Source organism: Pan paniscus, chromosome 3 (assembly GCF_029289425.2).
Source record: "Pan paniscus chromosome 3, NHGRI_mPanPan1-v2.0_pri, whole genome shotgun sequence".
Lineage (NCBI taxonomy): Eukaryota > Metazoa > Chordata > Mammalia > Primates > Hominidae > Pan > Pan paniscus.
Genome location: NC_073252.2, coordinates 41208816 through 41228383, shown reverse-complemented (window position 1 = coordinate 41228383; position 19568 = coordinate 41208816). Strand labels below are relative to the sequence as shown.

Here is a 19568-nt window from a genome sequence, read left to right as displayed (position 1 = left end):
TCATCCCACTTTCTACTTCCTGGAAGAGGCAGTGGAGTAGAATGTTAAACTAAGGATTCTGGGATCATTAGACCAGGATTGGAGCCTGGGCTCTGCTGCTTTTCAACGTCCCAATGTTATGCAAGTTTGTTAACCTTGCTACAGCTTGGTGTCCTTCTGTGTGAAATGAGGAGCATCATGGTGCCAGCATTCTAGGATTTATGTGAGAAATGAAAGGGATCATGAACACTCTTTGTATTTAGCCCAAAGGAAGCCCTCAACAAATGTTAGATACTTAATATTACCTGGAGCCCTATCCCTGTGGGCTTTGGTTAGGCCCCATAGGCAGGCCACAAGTGGCAATATTTGGGGGCAGTACCCTTTCTGTATAAATCCTGACTATAACAATAAAAGACTTGTACCTCCTCTCCCTGTTTCAGTTAACAATCTCTGGCATAGAATCTTTGAGTTTCCTTTGAGATACTTTTATCTGCCTCTCTTTTCTCTCAAAAAGCACCTTAGACCTTATAGGAGAACAGAAATGGAGTATCGAGTATCTTACAGTTGGAGGAGAACAGAAATTTTTTCATCTTCTACTGAGTTCAAAATACCTCATTCCCCTTACTCCAGTTTTTAATTTGCTGCACAGTAGGACGTTTATATCTAGCAATGGAGCTATTTAAACAAAATTACATTATAAACCAACAATTTTGCAATTGTGTTCTGTGCTATACAGAGATTTTCCTCTTTATCTCAACTATTCTCACTACCAAGGCAGGCTAGGGGAATGAATGATGAGTTTTTCTAAGAAAAATTAACAGGTGACAAAATTGAACCAGGTTCCTCAGAATCACAGATCAAGAACACAAATCCCATGTGTCCTGACTCCCCACTCCAGTGCTCTTTCAGAAAGGACATGTTACCCCTCAGCCTTCCTTCCCACCCCTGTGAATAGAGCCTGCCAGGGCGTTGCATGCTGCCTGGGAGGCAGCTGCCCTTGGGACGGCTTCCCTTGCTGATGTAGACCTTACCAAATGACCTGTGTCAGCCTCCTGGGGAACCGTGAGATCCTTTAAAAAAAATCATGCATTCTTCTTCAGAGGAAAAAAATCTTCCTTGGCCCATTTATCAAGATCCTTGCTCCTTAGTTTCCCTTAATTATCTTGATTTTTTTTTAAACTGGAGAAGACCATCTGCTTTATGAGGCAGTTCATCTCTTATGTTTTCTCTAATAGGTCTTTGAAGGCCCAGTTAAGCATATTAAGGCTTCATCTCATTCTTGTTTGGGATCATTTTGTTTGGTGATTTTAAGTCACTGCCACTGGCATCTCTTGGTTGTATGTTTGAGATACCTTGCAGTGTAGATTTTACGAAGAGATGTTATCTTTGTTCCATGAATTGCAGGCTCTGTGAGCCATTTTCCATATAGTGCCAAACTATCACAACAGGATTCTTTGCTTTTTAAATTCCTTCCTCTCACTACAAGAAGTCCTATTAACATGTTTTCTGAGCTATAGAGTAAAATCTGTCAAATATAGCATGGAAAGCAGATGGGTGGTTGCTGTCATCCTTTTCACAAACTCTAAACCTAGTCTTTCTTAGTAAAACTCAGCTTTGTCACCTTCTTTTACCCCAGAGTTTTCATTTACGAATAGAAGACATATGTGAGGGAGAGGGCACTTCTTTATTGTTTTTTTTTAAAGATATATGGTATCTATATACCCAGCTTCATGTACAAACCTCTTTTTTTTAAATTAAAAATCTTTGTCTCTGAATATAAAAATGTTTCATGCTCATTATAAAAAAAAACTTAGAAAAATAGCAACTTATGAAACATCAGAAGGCCATTTTCTGAATCCTGTCACCCAGAGATTACCACTATGAACATTTTGATGAACTCTTCTATTCATTCCTTTAGCAGTGATTTCTTGAACATCTGCTATGTGCCAGGCACTAGGAATATGCTAATGAATGAAACGGACATAGTCTCTGTCCTCATACAGGGAGCGAGAGAAAGACATTAAATAAATTATAGAAATTATATAAATAAGAAATTTTATAAAAGTACGGAACATTAACAAAGTTAAATCCCATACAAACTTTTAAAAGAAAGAAATAGAGTAAAATCCCTACTGACAATGAAAACATACCAGAAGACACGCACAATTAGAAATGATTAAGACCGCTGGGCACAGTGGCTCACGCCTGTAATCCCAGCACTTTGGGAGGCTGAGGTGGGTGGATCACGAGGTCAGCAGATTGAGGCCATCCTGGCTAACGCGGTGAAACCCCGTCTCTACTAAAAATACAAAAAATTAGCCGGGCTTGATGGTGGGTGCCTGTAGTCCCAGCTACTTGGTAGGCTGAGGCAGGAGAATGGTGTGAACACGGGAAGCGGAGCTTGCAGTGAGCTGAGATCACGCCACTGCACTCCAGCCTGGGCAACAGAGCGAGACTCCATCTCGAAAAAACAAAACAAAACAAACAAAAAAATGGTTAAAATCATAATATTCTATTTCAAAATAATTAAAAGAGATTATTACAAAATTATACAGGAGATGAAGGAGCAGCGTAAGTCTGAATTAGCAAAACTCAGAGACAAGGAGACAGAACTCAAGAAAGAATTAGAAATTTAAAAAAATCATCTTAGAAATAAATTCAAAATTGGAAGGAGCACAAAATCAACTAAATACTACAAATATTGACCTAAGAGAAATAGAAGGTGAAAAGGAGGAAAAAGTTAAAAATCCAAAGGAAATGAAGAAAGAAGTAAAATTTGGGAAAAGTTGACAAATAATGAAGATAGACAAAGCAGATCCAACATACAGGTAATAGGAGAGGAGAAAAATAAAGCAAAGGGGTGGTGCAAATGATACATTTTAAGACAAGTTTTCTGGGAAAAAATTGAAACTACTTTTTGAAATAAAAAATCATGTATTTTAGAATATCACCTTAGAACAACCCATACCAAGATATTCTAATAAAACTATTGGGTTAAAAAGAAGAAAGAAAAAGAAAAAGTCCTTTGGGCATCTAGACAAAAATGGGAAAAACAGTAATAGAGAATTAGATTGTTCTTAGACTTTTTGACAGAAACTCTTACGCTGAAAGAAAAGTCATATCTAAGGTATTCAAAGGAAAGAAAATGTGAGCCAATATTTTTATATCTAGCAAAATTGACCTTCAGACATAAAGAACACAAACTTATGAACATGCAAAAAAATCAGTGGAGGAAATATTGCTCCTCATGAGCTCCTCCTAAGGAACCTTCTACAGAGTGAGCTTCAAACAACAAAAATAACTGGAAAGATGTAAGATGAGCTTGGGACATCTCAAGATAATAAATAGGTAACAAGGAAGCTATCAAAGATTATTAGGGCATGTCAAAATGACTTAGGAGCCAACTTGAAGAGGCTCCTACTGGCTAAAAATAAAATTGCAAATATGTTTAAATCCATGAGGTTATGATATTAAAAAAAAATTATTCGTTCTGCAGTATGAAAAAAAGGTTAATGGAGCACCATTTCATCATCTTGAAAGTAGTTAGGAAAGAATCAGCTTCTTTCTTACATGAACTGTACCACTGGAAAACCAAGTGGTAGATGAAGGAAAGCATCTCCTAAAATTTTTCCACCCAGTAGATGAAAATGAAATTAAATAATTGGAATGTCACTGTTTTCCAACCCCTGTGGATTTAGTGGATTTAGGCATTGAATAACAATGGCTGCTAACATTAGAAATGAATGAAAACCAGATACCATGTGCTTCCTAATGAAAGATCACACCACCACAGACTGAATTTCAATCTGTTCAAGCCTCTGAATCTAGCTCCAATTTGCAGGAAATTCAGAGGTTGGAGAAACGAGTTAAACATGCACCACCAAAATTCATACTGTGGAAACTCCATAACTCAGACAGCCCAGACTCTTTTAACAAATAAATTGTAAGGAAAAGAAAAGGATAGAGGCGATATAGATTAAATGTAACTTAAAAGACATCAAAATTTTAAAAATAGACAACACTAATGGTGACTAGGATTATACACTCGGGTAACAGAATCATAAAAGAAATGCCAGGAACTGATTACCATAAATTCAAGAGTTTGTTTACTTTGGAGGAAGGGAAGGGCATGGAGGGCCTTCTAGGGTAACAAGCAAAAGCTGTGTTTTGATTAAGATGGTAGTTATGGGTGTTTTCTTTGTAGTAAGCTATTGGTTTTGTGTGGTTTTCTTCATCTGTGTTTTATTTTACCATAAAAAGATTTTAAAATATTTTTATGAAAGAATGACACTATACATACTGCCTTTCTCCCAACTTTTATTATGAGAAGTTTCAAACAGAAAAATTGAAAGCATTGTGTAGGCAATACCTATATACTCATCATACTGTTTTACAGTTAGTTTTTTTCATTTAGTATTATTTAGTAAATATCTTTCTGTGCAATTAAATATAGAAGCAGCCTCACTTTTAAGTGATGCATAGTATTCCATTGTAGGATGTGATCCTTTATTTAATCAGTTTCCTAATGATGGACATTTAACTTGTTTTTGACTTTTTTCTAATAGAAATAATGCTGCTTATTTGTCCTTATGATAAATACCTAAAATTTGCTTTGTCACAGCATATTCTAATATGCAAAGTATAAATGCTGATGTGCTGTGAATGAACAGTTAGCAGTAGAGACTAAAGATGCAGCCTGTATTAATCAAGACAGCCCTGTGTAACCTAGGGAGAACATAAACCTCAAAGAAAAAAATAAAAAATAGACTCCCCCTGCAGGATCCTCACGTAGCATTATACCTTTCTTGGATCAATTTAGGTTTCATCCCACAGCTCTTCTACAATCTCATTTGGTTGTTGTGGGTATAACTAGTGTATCAATTGTGTATTGCCACAATTAATGCTGCATAATGAAGCACCCCAAAATTCAGTGGCTTAAACAATAGCCATTAGTATTTTTGGGATGGCTGAGTGGTTCTTCTCATAGTCTCTGCTGAGCTCACTCATGTGGCTACAGTCAGCTGCAGGGGTGGTAGACAGATCTGCTGATCTTTGCAGTGTTCTTTCATGTGTTTGATGGTTGGCTGGCTTAGGGTGGTCAAAAATGGCCTTGGACCAAGAAGATTCAGCCATCCTACCCAAGTCTCCCAACACCCTTCCAACAGGCCTAGGCATATTCTTATGGCAGTAGCACAGATCCTGTCTTTTTCAGAGGAGCAGAAATGGGTCCATACATTCTGAGCTTCTGTGTCATCCCATTTGCTAACATCCAGTTGGCCAAAACAACACAGTTGAGACCAGAGCCAGGGGAAAGGGATTGCAAGGTTACGGAGCAGAGGGCAAGGATGCAGAGACGCTGTTGATTGGGGTCATTAACTTAGTCCTCTATAGTTGTCCAATAGCATATTTTAAATTGGCACATCTTAGAAGCATTAAACATTGCAGTTATTTCTAAATTGCAGATGTTAATGCCTTTGGAATATGAAAGTTGGGGATCAGGCCGGGCACGGTGGCTCACGCCTGTAATCCTAGCACTTTGGGAGGCTGAGGCAGGCAGATCATGAGATCAGGAGATCAAGACCATCCTGGCCAACATGGTGAAACCCCATCTCTACTAAAAATACAAAATTTAGCCAGGCGTGGTGGCGCGCACCTGTAGTCCCAGCTACTCAGGAGGCTGAGGCAGGAGAATCCGTTGAATGCAGGAGGCGGAGGCTGCAGTAAGCTGAGATCACGCCACTGCACTCCAGCCTGGGTGACAGAGTGAGACTGCCTCAAAAAAATAAAAAAAAAGAAAGTTGGAGATCAGGTATATTTGTGGGGGAAGCATAAAGCTTTTGCTTCATTGAAAAAATTTCTGATTAAGTGTTATAAAGGTAACTCTTAAATGGAAAAATCTACATTTAATGTTATATCTTGAAAATATTTCTTTTCCAGTTTTTGATGTTTTCCCCTGGGATACATTTCAGAAAATAGGCTTTTTTTTCTGTCTGTGCATATTTTTCTTTGTTTGATAGTGTTCTTGGAACTGGTTTTGAAATCTCACTTGGAGAACACAGAATGGAGTAAGATAAAGAGCTAGGATCATAAATCAATGTCCTTAAGTATTTTTGTGAAAGATAAATAAATTGGTGATAGGATTAGTTCTTGGACCTTCATTGCCACAACTTTTTTCTCTCTGTTTTAGACTATATAAGTGGTAAATTAAGGATCTCTCAAAGCTGTGATTTTTAACAGCAGGTATGCAGTGACCAGCTATGTGAATGGCAAAAAAATTATTACCAGTAACGGTTAATGTTCCAAAAATGTAAGAAATTCAAGTTTATTCCCATAGAGTACAATGTTATATGCCAATTCAGTGGTACACTTCTGTGCAGAAATAAAAATATTGGAATGAAATTTTGCATTACATATACTTATTAAATACTCTTCATTATGCATGCATTACAAGACTATACACATTTTACTTGTTTAACTGAAACTGTGTGTATTGTACTAAGCAGGCAATTTAAAGGATTTTTTTTTAAATAGTCGACTGTTATTGAATTTTGCTTTATTTTCTGACTTTAAAACCCACCCCCAGAGTGAATTAAAATTTCACACATGTAGCCGGGCATGGTGGATCACACCTGTAATCCCAGCACTTTAGGAGGCCAAGGTGGGGGAATCACAAGATCAGGAGATAGAGACCATCCTGGCTAACACGGTGAAACCCTGTCTCTACTAAAAATACAAAAAATCAGCCGGGTGTGGTGGTGGGCGCTTGTAGGCCCAGCTGCTCGAGAGGCTGAGGCAGGAGAATGGCGTGAACTCGGGAGGCGGAGCTTGCAGTGAGCCGAGATTGCGACACTGCACTCCAGCCTGGGCGACAGAGCGAGACTCCATCTCAAAAAAAAAATAAAAAATAAAAAATTTGCAGATGTTCTCAAGTATGCTTTATTTTGCTTTTCTCAGCTGCAAGCAACAAGAGGACTCAGGTTTTGCCTACCAGCAGTTGAGAGGCCCCTTTTTTTTAGTTGCCATGTATATGAGGATGTTGGACACAAACTTCAAAAGAACCCTAATAATGTGGTGAGAATTGTCTTGTGGCATTAATTAATTTAGGCTATTTGAGTCAACTTTGAGAGAAGAGTTCCAAAAAACATGGTGTAATGATTTTGAGCCCCTTTTTTAGAGGTGAACAGCTGGTACCAGCTCCATCACTTGCCTCTGGTGGGATCTTTGGCATGTTACCTAACCCTCTGTGCTTCAGTTTCTTAATCTGTAAAACTGACATAATAACCATATCATTTTCATAGGGTTGCTGGAGGTGATCAGTTAGATAATCCTTACAAAGTACCTACTTAGCACAATGCCTGGCACATAATAAGCATTCAATAAATGTTATATAGCATTAGTGCTGGAAGGACCCGAGTCATCTGATAGAAGTACTTCGCTTTATAGATCTGGAAATAAGGCTTAGTTCTCCGGGGGAAAATGTTTAAAACCTTAAAGTAAGAGGGAATCGGTATGTTTTTGTAGATAGATCTAATCCTGGAATGCAATGTCTACTTTAAAAGTATTCATCACTAAAATAATCCTGTAGATTTTCGAGAGCAAGCATCTGCCGACAGTTTTTTTGACAGCCCTTCCTCTGCTTGGCAGGTTACAATGATGATTTCACTAATGTCAGAAAGACAATTTTCTATATAATTATAGTTTTTAGCTCCATTCTTGGACTCAGCCTACTATTTGTGAACGTTTTCACAAGAAATCAGGATAGGGCAGAGAAAGAATACAGAAGATGTGAACTACAAAAATTTATTGGGCACTTACTTATGCCAGGTATACAGAGATCTCCAGGACATTGCTTTTTGGTCCAGAAAGCTTACAGCCTAGTTGAGGAAACAAGTATGGATGAGAAAAAAATAACAACAGCAATAATAGCAGTGAGTTTTTTTTTTTTTTTTTTTTTGAGACAAGGTCTCACAACTTGTTTCACAACTCACTGCGGCATTGAACTCCTGGGCTCAACCAGTCCTCTTGCTTCAGCCTCCCAAGTAACTAGGACTACAGGCATGTGCCACCATGCCCAGTTAATTTTTAAATTTTTTGTGGAGATGAGGGTCTCACTATGTTGCCCAGGCTGGTCTTGAATTCTTGGCCTCAAGCAATCCGCCTGCCTAGGCCTCTGAAAGTGCTGGGATTTACAAGTGTGGACCACTGCATCTGGCCTTAATTAGCACTTATTGAATGCTTAAGATGTGCTAGACACTAAGCAAAACAAGCAGCCTATGATACCCCATTCTGTTGTCATAGTAACTGTCAGATCGATGGTTACCACAATTTACAGTCCAACAAGACAGTTGAATAGGCTTCCAGACATTAAGTATTGGTTCAGGATCATACAGGATTTAAGTGTCAAATAAGTTAAAAGGAAGAGATAACTCTGGGCCAAGGTCATAATTTTCAAAGTTGGGGTTTGGGGGTGGCTAGAACTCCCACTAGGTGAGTGTGGAAGGGGTCCACTACTTGAATTTTTCGGGTGGAGACCAGGGATGATAAATGTCTTGCAGTCCTTAGGACTACCCTGTACAACAAAGATTGTCTTATTCTGCAAAGCTTTTAAATACCCTAGCAAATATTCATGTAGTTAAATAACATTTTTCTATAATTATCTGACCCTGGAAATTCTAAACGTGGTTTTAATATACACTATGTATTCCAGAAATGAAAGCTCCTTCTCATTTAAAGACAAGTGTATTTAACATTTTTTGGAATATTCCAAAGAGTTGTTCAGCATTTTGCAATTGATGTTATTGGCAGCAGTGCAAATCATGTCTGAGTTGTCAATACAACACATACCTCTTTCAGTCTGCATTTATAGCTATTGCACTAACAATGGTTCTACACATAGGTGAGCATCTGATACCTGTTTATTACGACTGCTGGAATAGTCATACCTGAGAATTTGCTTATTGAAATGTTTCCCTCCTTTTGTTCCCCCTTTTCTGGAATTTATGTGTTCAGATAGGTTATATTATCTGTGAATATCACTTTAGGATAATAAAGGGGTTATTATAAGCTATTTGTTATAGAAAGGGAGTATTGGGTTTATAGCATTGCATTGAGTTGCTAGGGAAGTAGCTATTTGAAGGTAGAGAGGATAAATGAGAGATTCTAGAATCATTTGGGTCTTAGATTGTCAGTGGTTGAAAGAACTTAATTCTGGAGATTTTAGATAAGGTGGTGATTGTGACCAGAGCAGTGTTTATCTGGCATTGTAGATCTGCGATAGATCCGGGACAATGTATGGGGAGGAATTAGACTGGCTGTCAGGGGAGGAGTTATGGGACTGTGCAGAACTGTTTTAAAAATGGGTTGGACAAAGAGCTAGGCACATTGAGAAGGAGGAATTGGTCAGACTTGTTTGGCAGTATTTGGGGAACATAGGTAAAATGTAATTGTCTGATTTTTATTTAAATCTTTCATTCCTCTTTAGAATTATTTAAAGGTACATAGCCTCTTTCACTGAATCAAATGACAAGAGGGCATTTTATCTATCTATCTATCTATCTATTTATTTATTTATTTATTTATTTATTTATCTGTTTGCTTAATGGTGCTTTTGTGATTTGGGGTTGCAAGCTCTCTCTGTGGTCCTGTTGGATATTTATTGATCCCTAGTAGCATTATCATAAGGCATATCAGCATTAAGAATTTTCATTAACGGGACACATGGAAACACTGCTAGAAGGAAACTATTGTTGCTAGACTGTTTCACCTAGGTAGCTTTATGCTTTGCCCCAAAATCACAACTGTATTCTCAGTGTAGAACTTGTAGTGGCCTGCCATTAGTCCCCAACAACTCTAAACTCCGTATGTCATTTTTATGGAAACAAGGACTCTCCTCTCAATGCTGACAAAATCTCTAGCGTGCAGCACACTGGCTAATTTTTGTATTTTTTGTAGAGATGGGGTTTCACATGTTGGCCAGGCTGGTCTTGAACTCTTAACCTCGTAATCCACCCGCCTCGGCCACCCAAAGTGCTGGGGTTACAGGTATGAGCCATCGCACCTGGCCTAGGGTAAAGTTTTGAATTTGTCTACATTCTCTAAATCAGGGCTTCGCCAGTAGAAATAGAATGCAAGCCACATTAAGTAATTTAAAATTTTCTAGTACCACGTTAAAAAACGTGGTACTAGACCATGAATTTTTTGGGTGGAGACCAGGGATGATAAATGTCTTGCAGTCCTTAGGACTACCCTGTACAACAAAGATTGTCTTATTCTGCAAAGCTTTTAAATACCCTAGCAAATATTCATGTAGTTAAATAACATTTTTCTATAATTATCTGACCCTGGAAATTCTAAACATGGTTTTAATATACACTATGTATTCCAGAAGTGAAAACTTTTAAAAAGGTGAAATTATTTTTAACATGTTTTATTTAACCTAATATAACCAAAATATTATCGTTTCAACATGCAATCAATATTTAAAAATTATTAGACATTTTACATTTTTTCCACGCCAAGTATTCGCAATCAGCGTGCATTTTACACTCACAGCATCAACTTGGATGCAATATTCATTGGAAATACTTGATCTGTATTTAAATTTAATAAAATTTAGAGTTGAGGAAGTAGACTCACCTACCTAAGAAGTTCCAAACCTACTTAAATGTTTTCCAATAAGAGTCAAATATCAACTTATAAATCTGTATTTAAATTAATTGTAGTTAAATAAATTCAGTTGTCGGTTGCGCTACCTTTTAAGTATTCAATAACTTCTAGGTACTAGTAGATAGGGACTGTATTGGACAGCACAGCTGTATATTGTTCTTAAAAGCCATCATTTGTATAGTGTTTGCCTATTTTCCAAGTGCAGCTTTGATATCTTCTCAGGTTATTGTTTATGTAGAATTAGTCCATGCCCCTAAGTTCCTCTCAGAAACTGCTTTAATTAGATGAGATTCATTCATCAAGGATATAAGTGCCTAGGGGAAAAAGTTCTGCATATTTGTACCTCATCCCCAGGGCCAGGAAATGCCTTGCACATTCTAGGTGTTTAATAAATGTTTATCTACCTAAATCCTAGTTGGTCCTCAAATTGCACCTTAAATTTGACTTTCTCAGGAAAGCATTTCCTGACTCTCCAGTCTGGCCTGTGGTTTTTTGTTGCATTTTCTCTTACACCTAAGTTATTTTCCTCCAGAACTTATTTATGTAACTTTGTGATTAATATCCATCTCCCCAACAACTAGGCTGTAAGTTCCACAAGACGGTAAATGTGTTTTTACTCACTAAAGTATCCCCTGCTCCTAGCATAATGCATGACACATGGCAGGTATGGAGTAAATATGGGTCAGATAATAACTCAGGGCTATTTATAATAGAAAGTCATTAGCAGAATGTCTAATTCTTAACTTTATAGAAGTTGGAGTTTGTTTGGTCAGGGAAACAGGAATATTTTATTTTAAGGATTATATACACTAAGGACAGTCATCCCTCAGTATTTGAGGGGGATTGGTTCCAAGACTCCCTTCAGATACCAAAATCTGGGGGTGCTCAAGCCCCTTAAATAAAGTGGTGTAGTATTTGCATAGAATCTATGCAACATCCTCCTGTATACTTTTTATTTTTTAATTATTTTTTAGAGATAGGGTGTCACTCTGTTGTCCAGGCTGGAATGCAATGGTGCAATCATAGCTCACTGCAGCCTTAACCTCCTGGGCTCAAGTGATCCTTCCACCTCAGCCTCCTGAGTAGCTGGGATACAAGTGTGTGCCACCCCACCCAGCTAATTTTAGTATGTTTTGTAGAGACAGGGTCTCGCTGTGTTGCCCAGGCTGGTCTCAAACTCCTGGGCTCAGGTGGTCCTCCCACCTGCGTCTCCCAGTGTGCATGAGCCGCTGTACCTGCCCCTTCCGTATACCTTAAATCAACTCTAGATTACTAATAATACTTAATACAATATAAATGCTATGTAAATAGTTTTGCTGTACTGTATTGTTGAAGGAATAATGACAAGGAAAAAAAAGTCTGTACATGTTCAGTACAGATGCAACCATCACAGGCCTAACTTTCTGATCCTCACTTGGTTGAATCCATGGATGTAGAACCCGAGGATACGGAGGGCCAACTGTATGTAGATTCTTAGTTTTTGTTCAAGCCTTTTCAGAATGCTCACACTAGTATGCCTTTTTTTGACTTTCTCTCTACTGGTATTCATTTTCTTGAGTATTACTTCATCTCTTTCTCTGCATAGCATTTAAGGTGCACTGAAGACAAAAACTAAAATGTAAGAAAAGGAAAATGGAATTGTGAAATATGTTTAAGGAACTGAGCAGAAAGTTATAGGGCAAAGACAGAGGAGCACAGAGGAGGCATCACTTGCTGTTTCAGGACAGTTTAGAATAAACCCACCCTTTTAATTATACCCAGAGTAATGAGCCTTACCCACAGTTTGTGAAAATATAATTAACAATGTATCTTGGCTCAGTAGACCAGGCTGTCAGGTCATTATCAGAATCATAAATTTGGAAGTGATGCCCATTAAAGGTTGCTAGTTTGGAAAGGTTAGATTAGAATTTAGAGCTTTTGCAAATATAAAGGTTTTTCAATTTAAGTTGTGCTTTAGAAAACCTCTGGCATTTGATTTTTTTCTTTTAACTTTTCATGGAAGTGCATTACGCATACAGAAATGTGCACGTAAGAGCACAGCCTGTTGAATTTCCACATCTCGATGAAAAAAACATGACATTCCCAGTGTCCCAGAAGCCACCCTTTTGCTTCTTCCCTACCCCACCCCCAGTCATCCTGATATCAATCTGTTTTTCATGTTTTTGTAATTCATATAAATAGAATCATACAGTATCTGTATTTGACTTAATATAACATATTATCATTCTGAGTGACATTCCTGATAGCAACTCATTGAAAACAAGGTCTATTTTCAGTTTTCCTTATTATGTATTATTTTGGTAAACTGGCAGCTTACCAGTATTTCTAGATCTTTTTATTCCTTTAAGAAATTTTCCATGTAAATGCATGTGCATGTGAGTATACACCTAGGTGTGTGTGCACATGTATTTATATGTGTACGCTTTTTAAAAATGTTACTCAAATTAGATCATGCTTTGCTATGCATATTCTTCACCTCTTGGTGATGCATCTTAAAACCCTTTTTGGCCAGGCGTGGTGACTCACGCCTGTAATCCCAGCACTTTGGGAGGCCAAGGTGGGCAGATCACTTGAGGTCAGGAGTTCAAGACCAACCTGGTCAACATGGTGAAACGCTGTTTCTACTAAAAATACAAAAATTAGCTGGGCGTGGTGATGCGCGCCTGTAATCCCAACTACTCGGGAGGCTGAGGCAGGAGAATAGCTTCAACCCGGGAGGTGGAGGTTGCAGTGAACCGAGATTGCGCTATTGCCCTCCAGCCTGGGTGACAGAGCCAGACTCCGTTGCAAAAAAACAAAAAACCAACAACCCCTTTTATATAGGCTCTTGTAGATCCACTTCATTTTTCCTAAGGGCAGCATGGTACCTCATTGTGTGAGTGTATTATCATCTAATGAACCAGCTGTGCACTGAAGAACATCTAGGTGGTTACTGGTCTTTTGACTTCAGAAGAATAGAATCCACGTTAGCTTGTCTGTGAAACAAATTATCAGAAGTGGAATTGCCGAGCAGTGGGATCCATGCATTCAAAACTTGCTCAGATATTTGTAAATGGCTCTCCAAAGAATTTTGCCAGCTTTTACTCTCACCAGCAAGGTTTGAAACTTCCTGTTTCCAGTGTCCTGTCCTTAGATTGTGGTATTATCTGGCTTATTAATCTTTCCAGTCTGATATAGGAAATCCAGTTAGACATTGTTATTTAAATTGGTATTTTCTTAAGTTTTGAGTGAAGCTAGTGATTTATGTTTATTCAACATTTGTGTTTCTCTTGGGACTTGTTTCTTTTCTTATTCTCCTACAGACTTGTTCATATTTTTCTTAATGGTTTTAAGGAACTCGTTCTATATAAAGGAAATTAGCCCTTTTATGTCATCTGTGGTGGTAATTTTTTCTTCAGTCTGTTTTTTGCTTTTATCGTGTTTATAGTCACTTTTTTTCTAAACAGATGGTTTTAATTTTTACGTGGCAAAATGTACCAATTTTTTTTTTTTCTGTAGTGGTGCTGAATTGTGTGTGTGTGTGTGTGTGTCTGTGTGTGTGTGTGTGTGTGTGTGATGAGAAAAAGCATTGGAAACTTGAGACAGAAAGGCAGGTTAGGCTTACCATGAAAAAAACCCTCAATAAATGTTTGTGGGAAATGTGACAAAGTAGGAATTCAAGTTTCAATCAAAAGTGGTATGACCAACTATAAACAAACAAAAATTTGGACATTATCTGCCAAAATTTGTTTGGTATATATAACAGCTTTTGGAGAGATTTTCACTGCTATGCTTTTCTTTCTTTTATGCTTTGTTATTTGGAGTTTTAATTTCTCAAATGATCCCTTCTTTTTAGATTTCAAATTATAACATTTCCTGCACCATTGCTGACGCCCGGTGATCCATGTCAGAAGTACTTCCAGGTCAGATACATTTTCTCATATTTCAATGCAGAGAAGCAGTTGAATATTAAAACTTAAAAAAAGATAATGTTTAATGTTAAACTTATGATTTGCTAAAATAACATGTTTTTTAATTTCATTGTTCTTCACTAATGTAATAGAAAAATGAATCTTTAAAATCAAGTACAAGAATTAGTTGGACTTAACCATATTTGTGTAATAATTGCATGAATACTTATATCATAATGTAAAAATATTTTAGTTGACTGTGACAGGAGCTTAAAACTGTCAAATTTTACCATCTAGCATTGTACATTACAGCCTGGGTACTGCTGAAATGTGAACAAAGGAGTAGGTGTTGGTGTTGCGTTTCTCAATCTGCATCTTATTAATAGCTTGTAGAGTTTGCTTAGACAGAAACCCCCCCGCCCCCAATACTGAATGTATTCTCCTTGGGTCTAATCAGCAGATTAAGTTCAGGCCTTAGGAAAACAACCTTAATTTTATTGTACATCCCTTTTTTGGTCTCATGATAGATGCTAGTCTACATACAACGTAGTGTGGGATTTAATCCCTAGCCTCACAGTTACATAATAAGGAAAAAGCAATTGCAGTAACATTTCATATTAAACATCATATAGGACTTCAAGTGACAGATCTGGATAGATTTCATATTTATTAGGGCACATATTGCTCAGCAAGTTCTGAGTTTTTAAATAAGTAGATTTAAACCATTGGCAAATAGATACTAATGTCCCTAAATTCTAAACTTATTATTAAATATAATCAAGCTGTTTTCTCCTTTATATGACATTTTTCATGTTATATTTCAACAAAGAACTAAAATAAACCATAAACACTAAGCTCAGTAGAGGTATATGAGAGGCAACAAATATTCTTTTATAAAAAACAGCCAAAAACTATGACAAACCTGAGTTTACACAGGAAAATCAGCGTCTTAGAGCTGATTTTTAGAAGCCATCTAATCATAGTGTGATGATTTGGGGAGGGTATGGATTTTGTCAATACATATTTTGTCAATACGTATTGAATAGATATATGAATTTTGGAAAAATCAAAATAAATACGTATGTTCTTTAGAAAATAGATTTTAAATGTTGAGAATAATTCTTTTAGGGATCCTTTAACTTTTAAAATCATATTTTTATGAGATAGGTTATTAATAGATTATTATTATAGTCTTATCTTCAAGGTACTCTAGTATGAAAACATTAAAATAAAGCTGACAAGTGTATAAAATGATGTGTGTTCCTCTAAGTGAAGGTGGACTAATCAAATAACTTCTAGAAATTTCCTGTTCTTGCTATATTTTGTTATGCTGATGTTTTCATTCTTCATGCTGGTGTTCAAACAGCTTTATTCTTTGGTGGTTATGTAAGAGATACTGAAACAGTTATCTAGCCTGGTTTTTAAATAACAGCTACTACTCTCATGCATCGGTATGACATATAACACATTTTACAGGGAAAGGGGTATTCCTAGTTCAATGGAAAATCCTATTCCAGCGATTTTTTTCACTTGAAAATTCAAATGGCGACTGGTGAGAGAGGGTCTTGACTAATAAGTGGGGTAAGGTTTGCCTTCAGCTCCTTTTTCTAACTCTAGGGAGCTGTGACTACAGGGACATCTTTTAAAAACAAACATGCCAGAATTTATTTATTTATTTATTTATTTAAATTTTTTTTGAGACAGAGTCTTGCTCTGACACCCAGGCTGGAGTGCAGTGGCACAATCTTGGTTCACTGCAACCTTTGCCTCCCAGGTTCAAGCGATTCTCCTGCCTCAGGCTCCCGAGTAACTGGGATTACAGGCATGTGCCATGATGCCCAGCTAATTTTTGTAATTTTAGTAAAGACAGGGTTTCACCATGTTGGCCAGGCTGGTCTTGAACTCCTGGCCTCAAGTGATCTGCCCGCCTCAGCCTCTCAAAGTGCTAGGATTACAGGTGTGAGTCACCACGCCCTGCCAAACATACCAGAATTTATACCATTGTCTGCCTCTGAAACTCCTATTGACCCTTCAGGATTCAGCTCAGGAGTCCCTTCGGAGCAGGCCTTAGCCCATGATATCAAGTAATTACCCTATTTTAAGGATCCTGTTATTGTTTAACATTTTTTCCCTTTCAGAATGGATTTGGGGCCCAGCTTATCAGTAGTAACTCAAGAAAATATGTGACATTTCTTTATAGCTCACCTACTTTTTTTTCACCTAAACCAATATTCTCAAGCTGGATCATCATCAGGCTTGCCCGTAAGTCTAGAGCTCTATTAAAAAAAATTATCTTTGAAAGTCACTGAGGCTTTATTAAAGAATGGAAACAGCTTAGAAATTGAGCAGGGAAGAGAGCTAGGTGTAGTGGTGCATACCTGTAGCTCCAGCTACTTGGGAGTCTGAGGCGGCAGGAGGATCGCTTGAGCCCAGGAATTTGAGGCTGTAGTGCATGATGACTGTGCCTGTGAATGCACTCCAGCCTGGGCAACATAGTGAGACCCTGTCCCTTAAAGTAAAAAAGAAATTGAACAGAGAAAATGACCTTGGAATATAATTTCCAAAGTTGACTACTCCAAAGGTCTTAATTCTTACTTGAATATACACATTCTGCTTGTGCTTCCTAAATAACTGACCATCACATCTGCCAGGTGTTATGTTGGGAATGGCAAGCTTTCCCCCATCTGGAATGCCTTTTTCTTTCTTGCCCACTGCTGGGCTCCTTTCTACCCTTCAAGGTCCGGCTCAGCTCTTCTTTTTGTTTTGAGATGGAGTCTAGCTCTGTCGCCCAGGCTGGAGTGCAGTGGTGCGATCTCAGCTCACTGCAACCTTCGCCCCCCGGGTTCAAGTGATTCTCCTGCCTCAGCCTCCCGAGTAGCTGGGACTACAGGCATGTGCCACCATGCCCGGCTAATTTTTTTATTTTTAGTAGAGACGGGATTTCACTGTGTTAGCCAGGATGGCCTTGATCTTCTGACCTCGTGATCTGCCTGCCTCAGCCTCCCAAAGTGCTAGGATTACAGGCATGAGCCACCGCGCCCAGCCAGCTCTTCTTTTTGTGGGAAGCCTTCCCTGAACCTCTCTCCTCATCCCTAACATGGTGTTCTCATAAGACCCTCTGCCAACTTCAGCCATTGTGAGTTTGTGTAATCTGATTTTCTGCCAAATCTGATTTTCTTTTTTAGAAAATAACATTTCTTACTTATTTTTTATAATCGACAAATAAAACATGTATATGTTTATTGTGTACAACATGTTTTGAAATGTGTATACATTGTGGAATGGCTAAATCAAGCTCGTTAAGATTGAGTTTGTTAAAAAGTATGTGATACATCTCTCTTAAATCTCAGTTCTACTTCAAACATTGAACAGAGTGAGTCCTCAGGCAGTTAAGTTTAATGGGACACAAGAAACCCTCAAGTGGGTAAGATCTGGTTGTATCTGACACTGCATCAGCAGTGTGACATTGCTCGCCTAGTTAGAATATTCTGAGGTTCAAATCCTGCCATCTCCCTGGCCCGGTGACCCAAGCTGCCTTATTGATAACTTTTGCCTCTTTTGTTCACAGAGTTCTCATCATTTTGGTCACATTGAAGGTTTCCTTTCATGAGTAGTTTCGGGAAGCCAGCTTTATTTAGCCTCTCCCTCCTAAAAGGAAAAGAAAAATCAGAGTTTATTTCATTTCCTTAATACTTTGTGGTCTAGTTCAAACAGTGACATTCCTCAGGGTAGAAGTTTCACTATTAACTCCTCAGTGGAAATGAAATTGTATAGCAGAAAAATAAAAATGAAGCAAATGTGAAGTTTCATTCAAGCATGGGGCAAACATTGGACTTCCTTTGGCCCATTTATCAACCCTGGGCCCATTTGTCAGTTTCCAATTTTATAAGCATGTCGTGGGAGTAAAGGGAGAGCAGCAGGTTATTGAAGAGAGAAGTTCTTGTCATTACTCACAAACTCTTTCTTTGACAAAAGGCTAAAGGTCTTAGAAAAGGGAAAAGGAGGAGGGGGAAAGCCAGGTTTAACCATAGGATGCAGCACAGGTTTGTATTAGGATGTGGTCTGAGTTACAGGGCCAGTAGGCCTGATTGTATCTGTGCTGGGGCCTTTGTGGCTGGGATCGAGAGAAGCTGTGCAAGTCATGAAATTAGAGTGATCCTGGCTTATCCAGTTTTGTTTAGGTTTCATAAAAAATACTTCGTGTATTAACGAGGGCTCTTTTAGTTGCAAAACAGAGAAAACCTAGCTCCAAGTGTCTTAGGCAAAATAAACACTTAAATCTATTGACCTGAGAAGTCCAGCAGTATCATATTTCAGGCATGTCTTATTTTAGGGATTCAGTCATTAGGGCTTGTACATTTTCTCTCTGTCTCTTGGCTTCGCTTTCTTTGGTACAGTCATGCTGGGCAGGTTATCTCCTCATGGTGACCCCTTGAAGCTCTAGGCTTACATCTTCTAGTTCAAGAAAAAGAGAAAACAGAGCACCACTCTTACCTTCTGGCAAGTCTCATGGTTGGCTTCATGTGGGTCATAAGCTTTTCCTTGAACCAGCCACTAGAGCCCTGGGGATTTGCTACTGTGATTGGCTGTGCCTTGGCCGTGTGCCCCCTGAAATAAGGAGTACAATCATCTCTGCCTGAAACACATGGGCCTAATCCCTAGAGTGTGCGCTCTGCGCTCCATAGGTATCTTTACTTTGTTGGTTTTGTTCACTGCTATATCCTCAGCACTTAGAAGCATATCTGGCATGGAGTAGTGCACAAAAAATATCTGTTGAATGATGGAATGGGTGTAGGGGAAGGCTGATTCCCCTAGAAAATTTGCAAGGCTTTTAACAGAAAAGGAGGAAACACATGCCAGGCTATAATAGATGTTTCTCCATCATGCATGCAGGAGAGCAATGACAGCAGTAATATTAGCTCTTGTCACACTCTTAAATCTGAACTTATACCCACCTCTGGATTAGGAATCGATCCTCTTGAATTGATGTTGGAGCTTCATAAATCACACTCAACATAGCATGATGAATAGACG

General features: G+C 38.2%; 1 protein-coding gene across 15 annotated transcripts in view; it reads left to right on the top strand.

Moving 5' to 3' along the window:
- Nucleotides 1-19568, top strand: part of APBB2 (amyloid beta precursor protein binding family B member 2) — a 403357-nt gene that overhangs the window by 169094 nt on the left and 214695 nt on the right. For 8 of the 15 annotated variants that reach the window (XM_055111303.2, XM_055111299.2, XM_055111302.2 and 5 more), the window contains one exon: nucleotides 14480-14546. The exons of the other annotated variants lie outside the window; for them this stretch is intronic. In XM_055111303.2, coding sequence (XP_054967278.1) covers nucleotides 14528-14546 — 19 coding nt within the window. In that variant the 5' untranslated portion in view covers nucleotides 14480-14527. The remainder of the gene's footprint in view (nucleotides 1-14479; nucleotides 14547-19568) is intronic. 15 annotated transcript variants of the gene reach the window in all.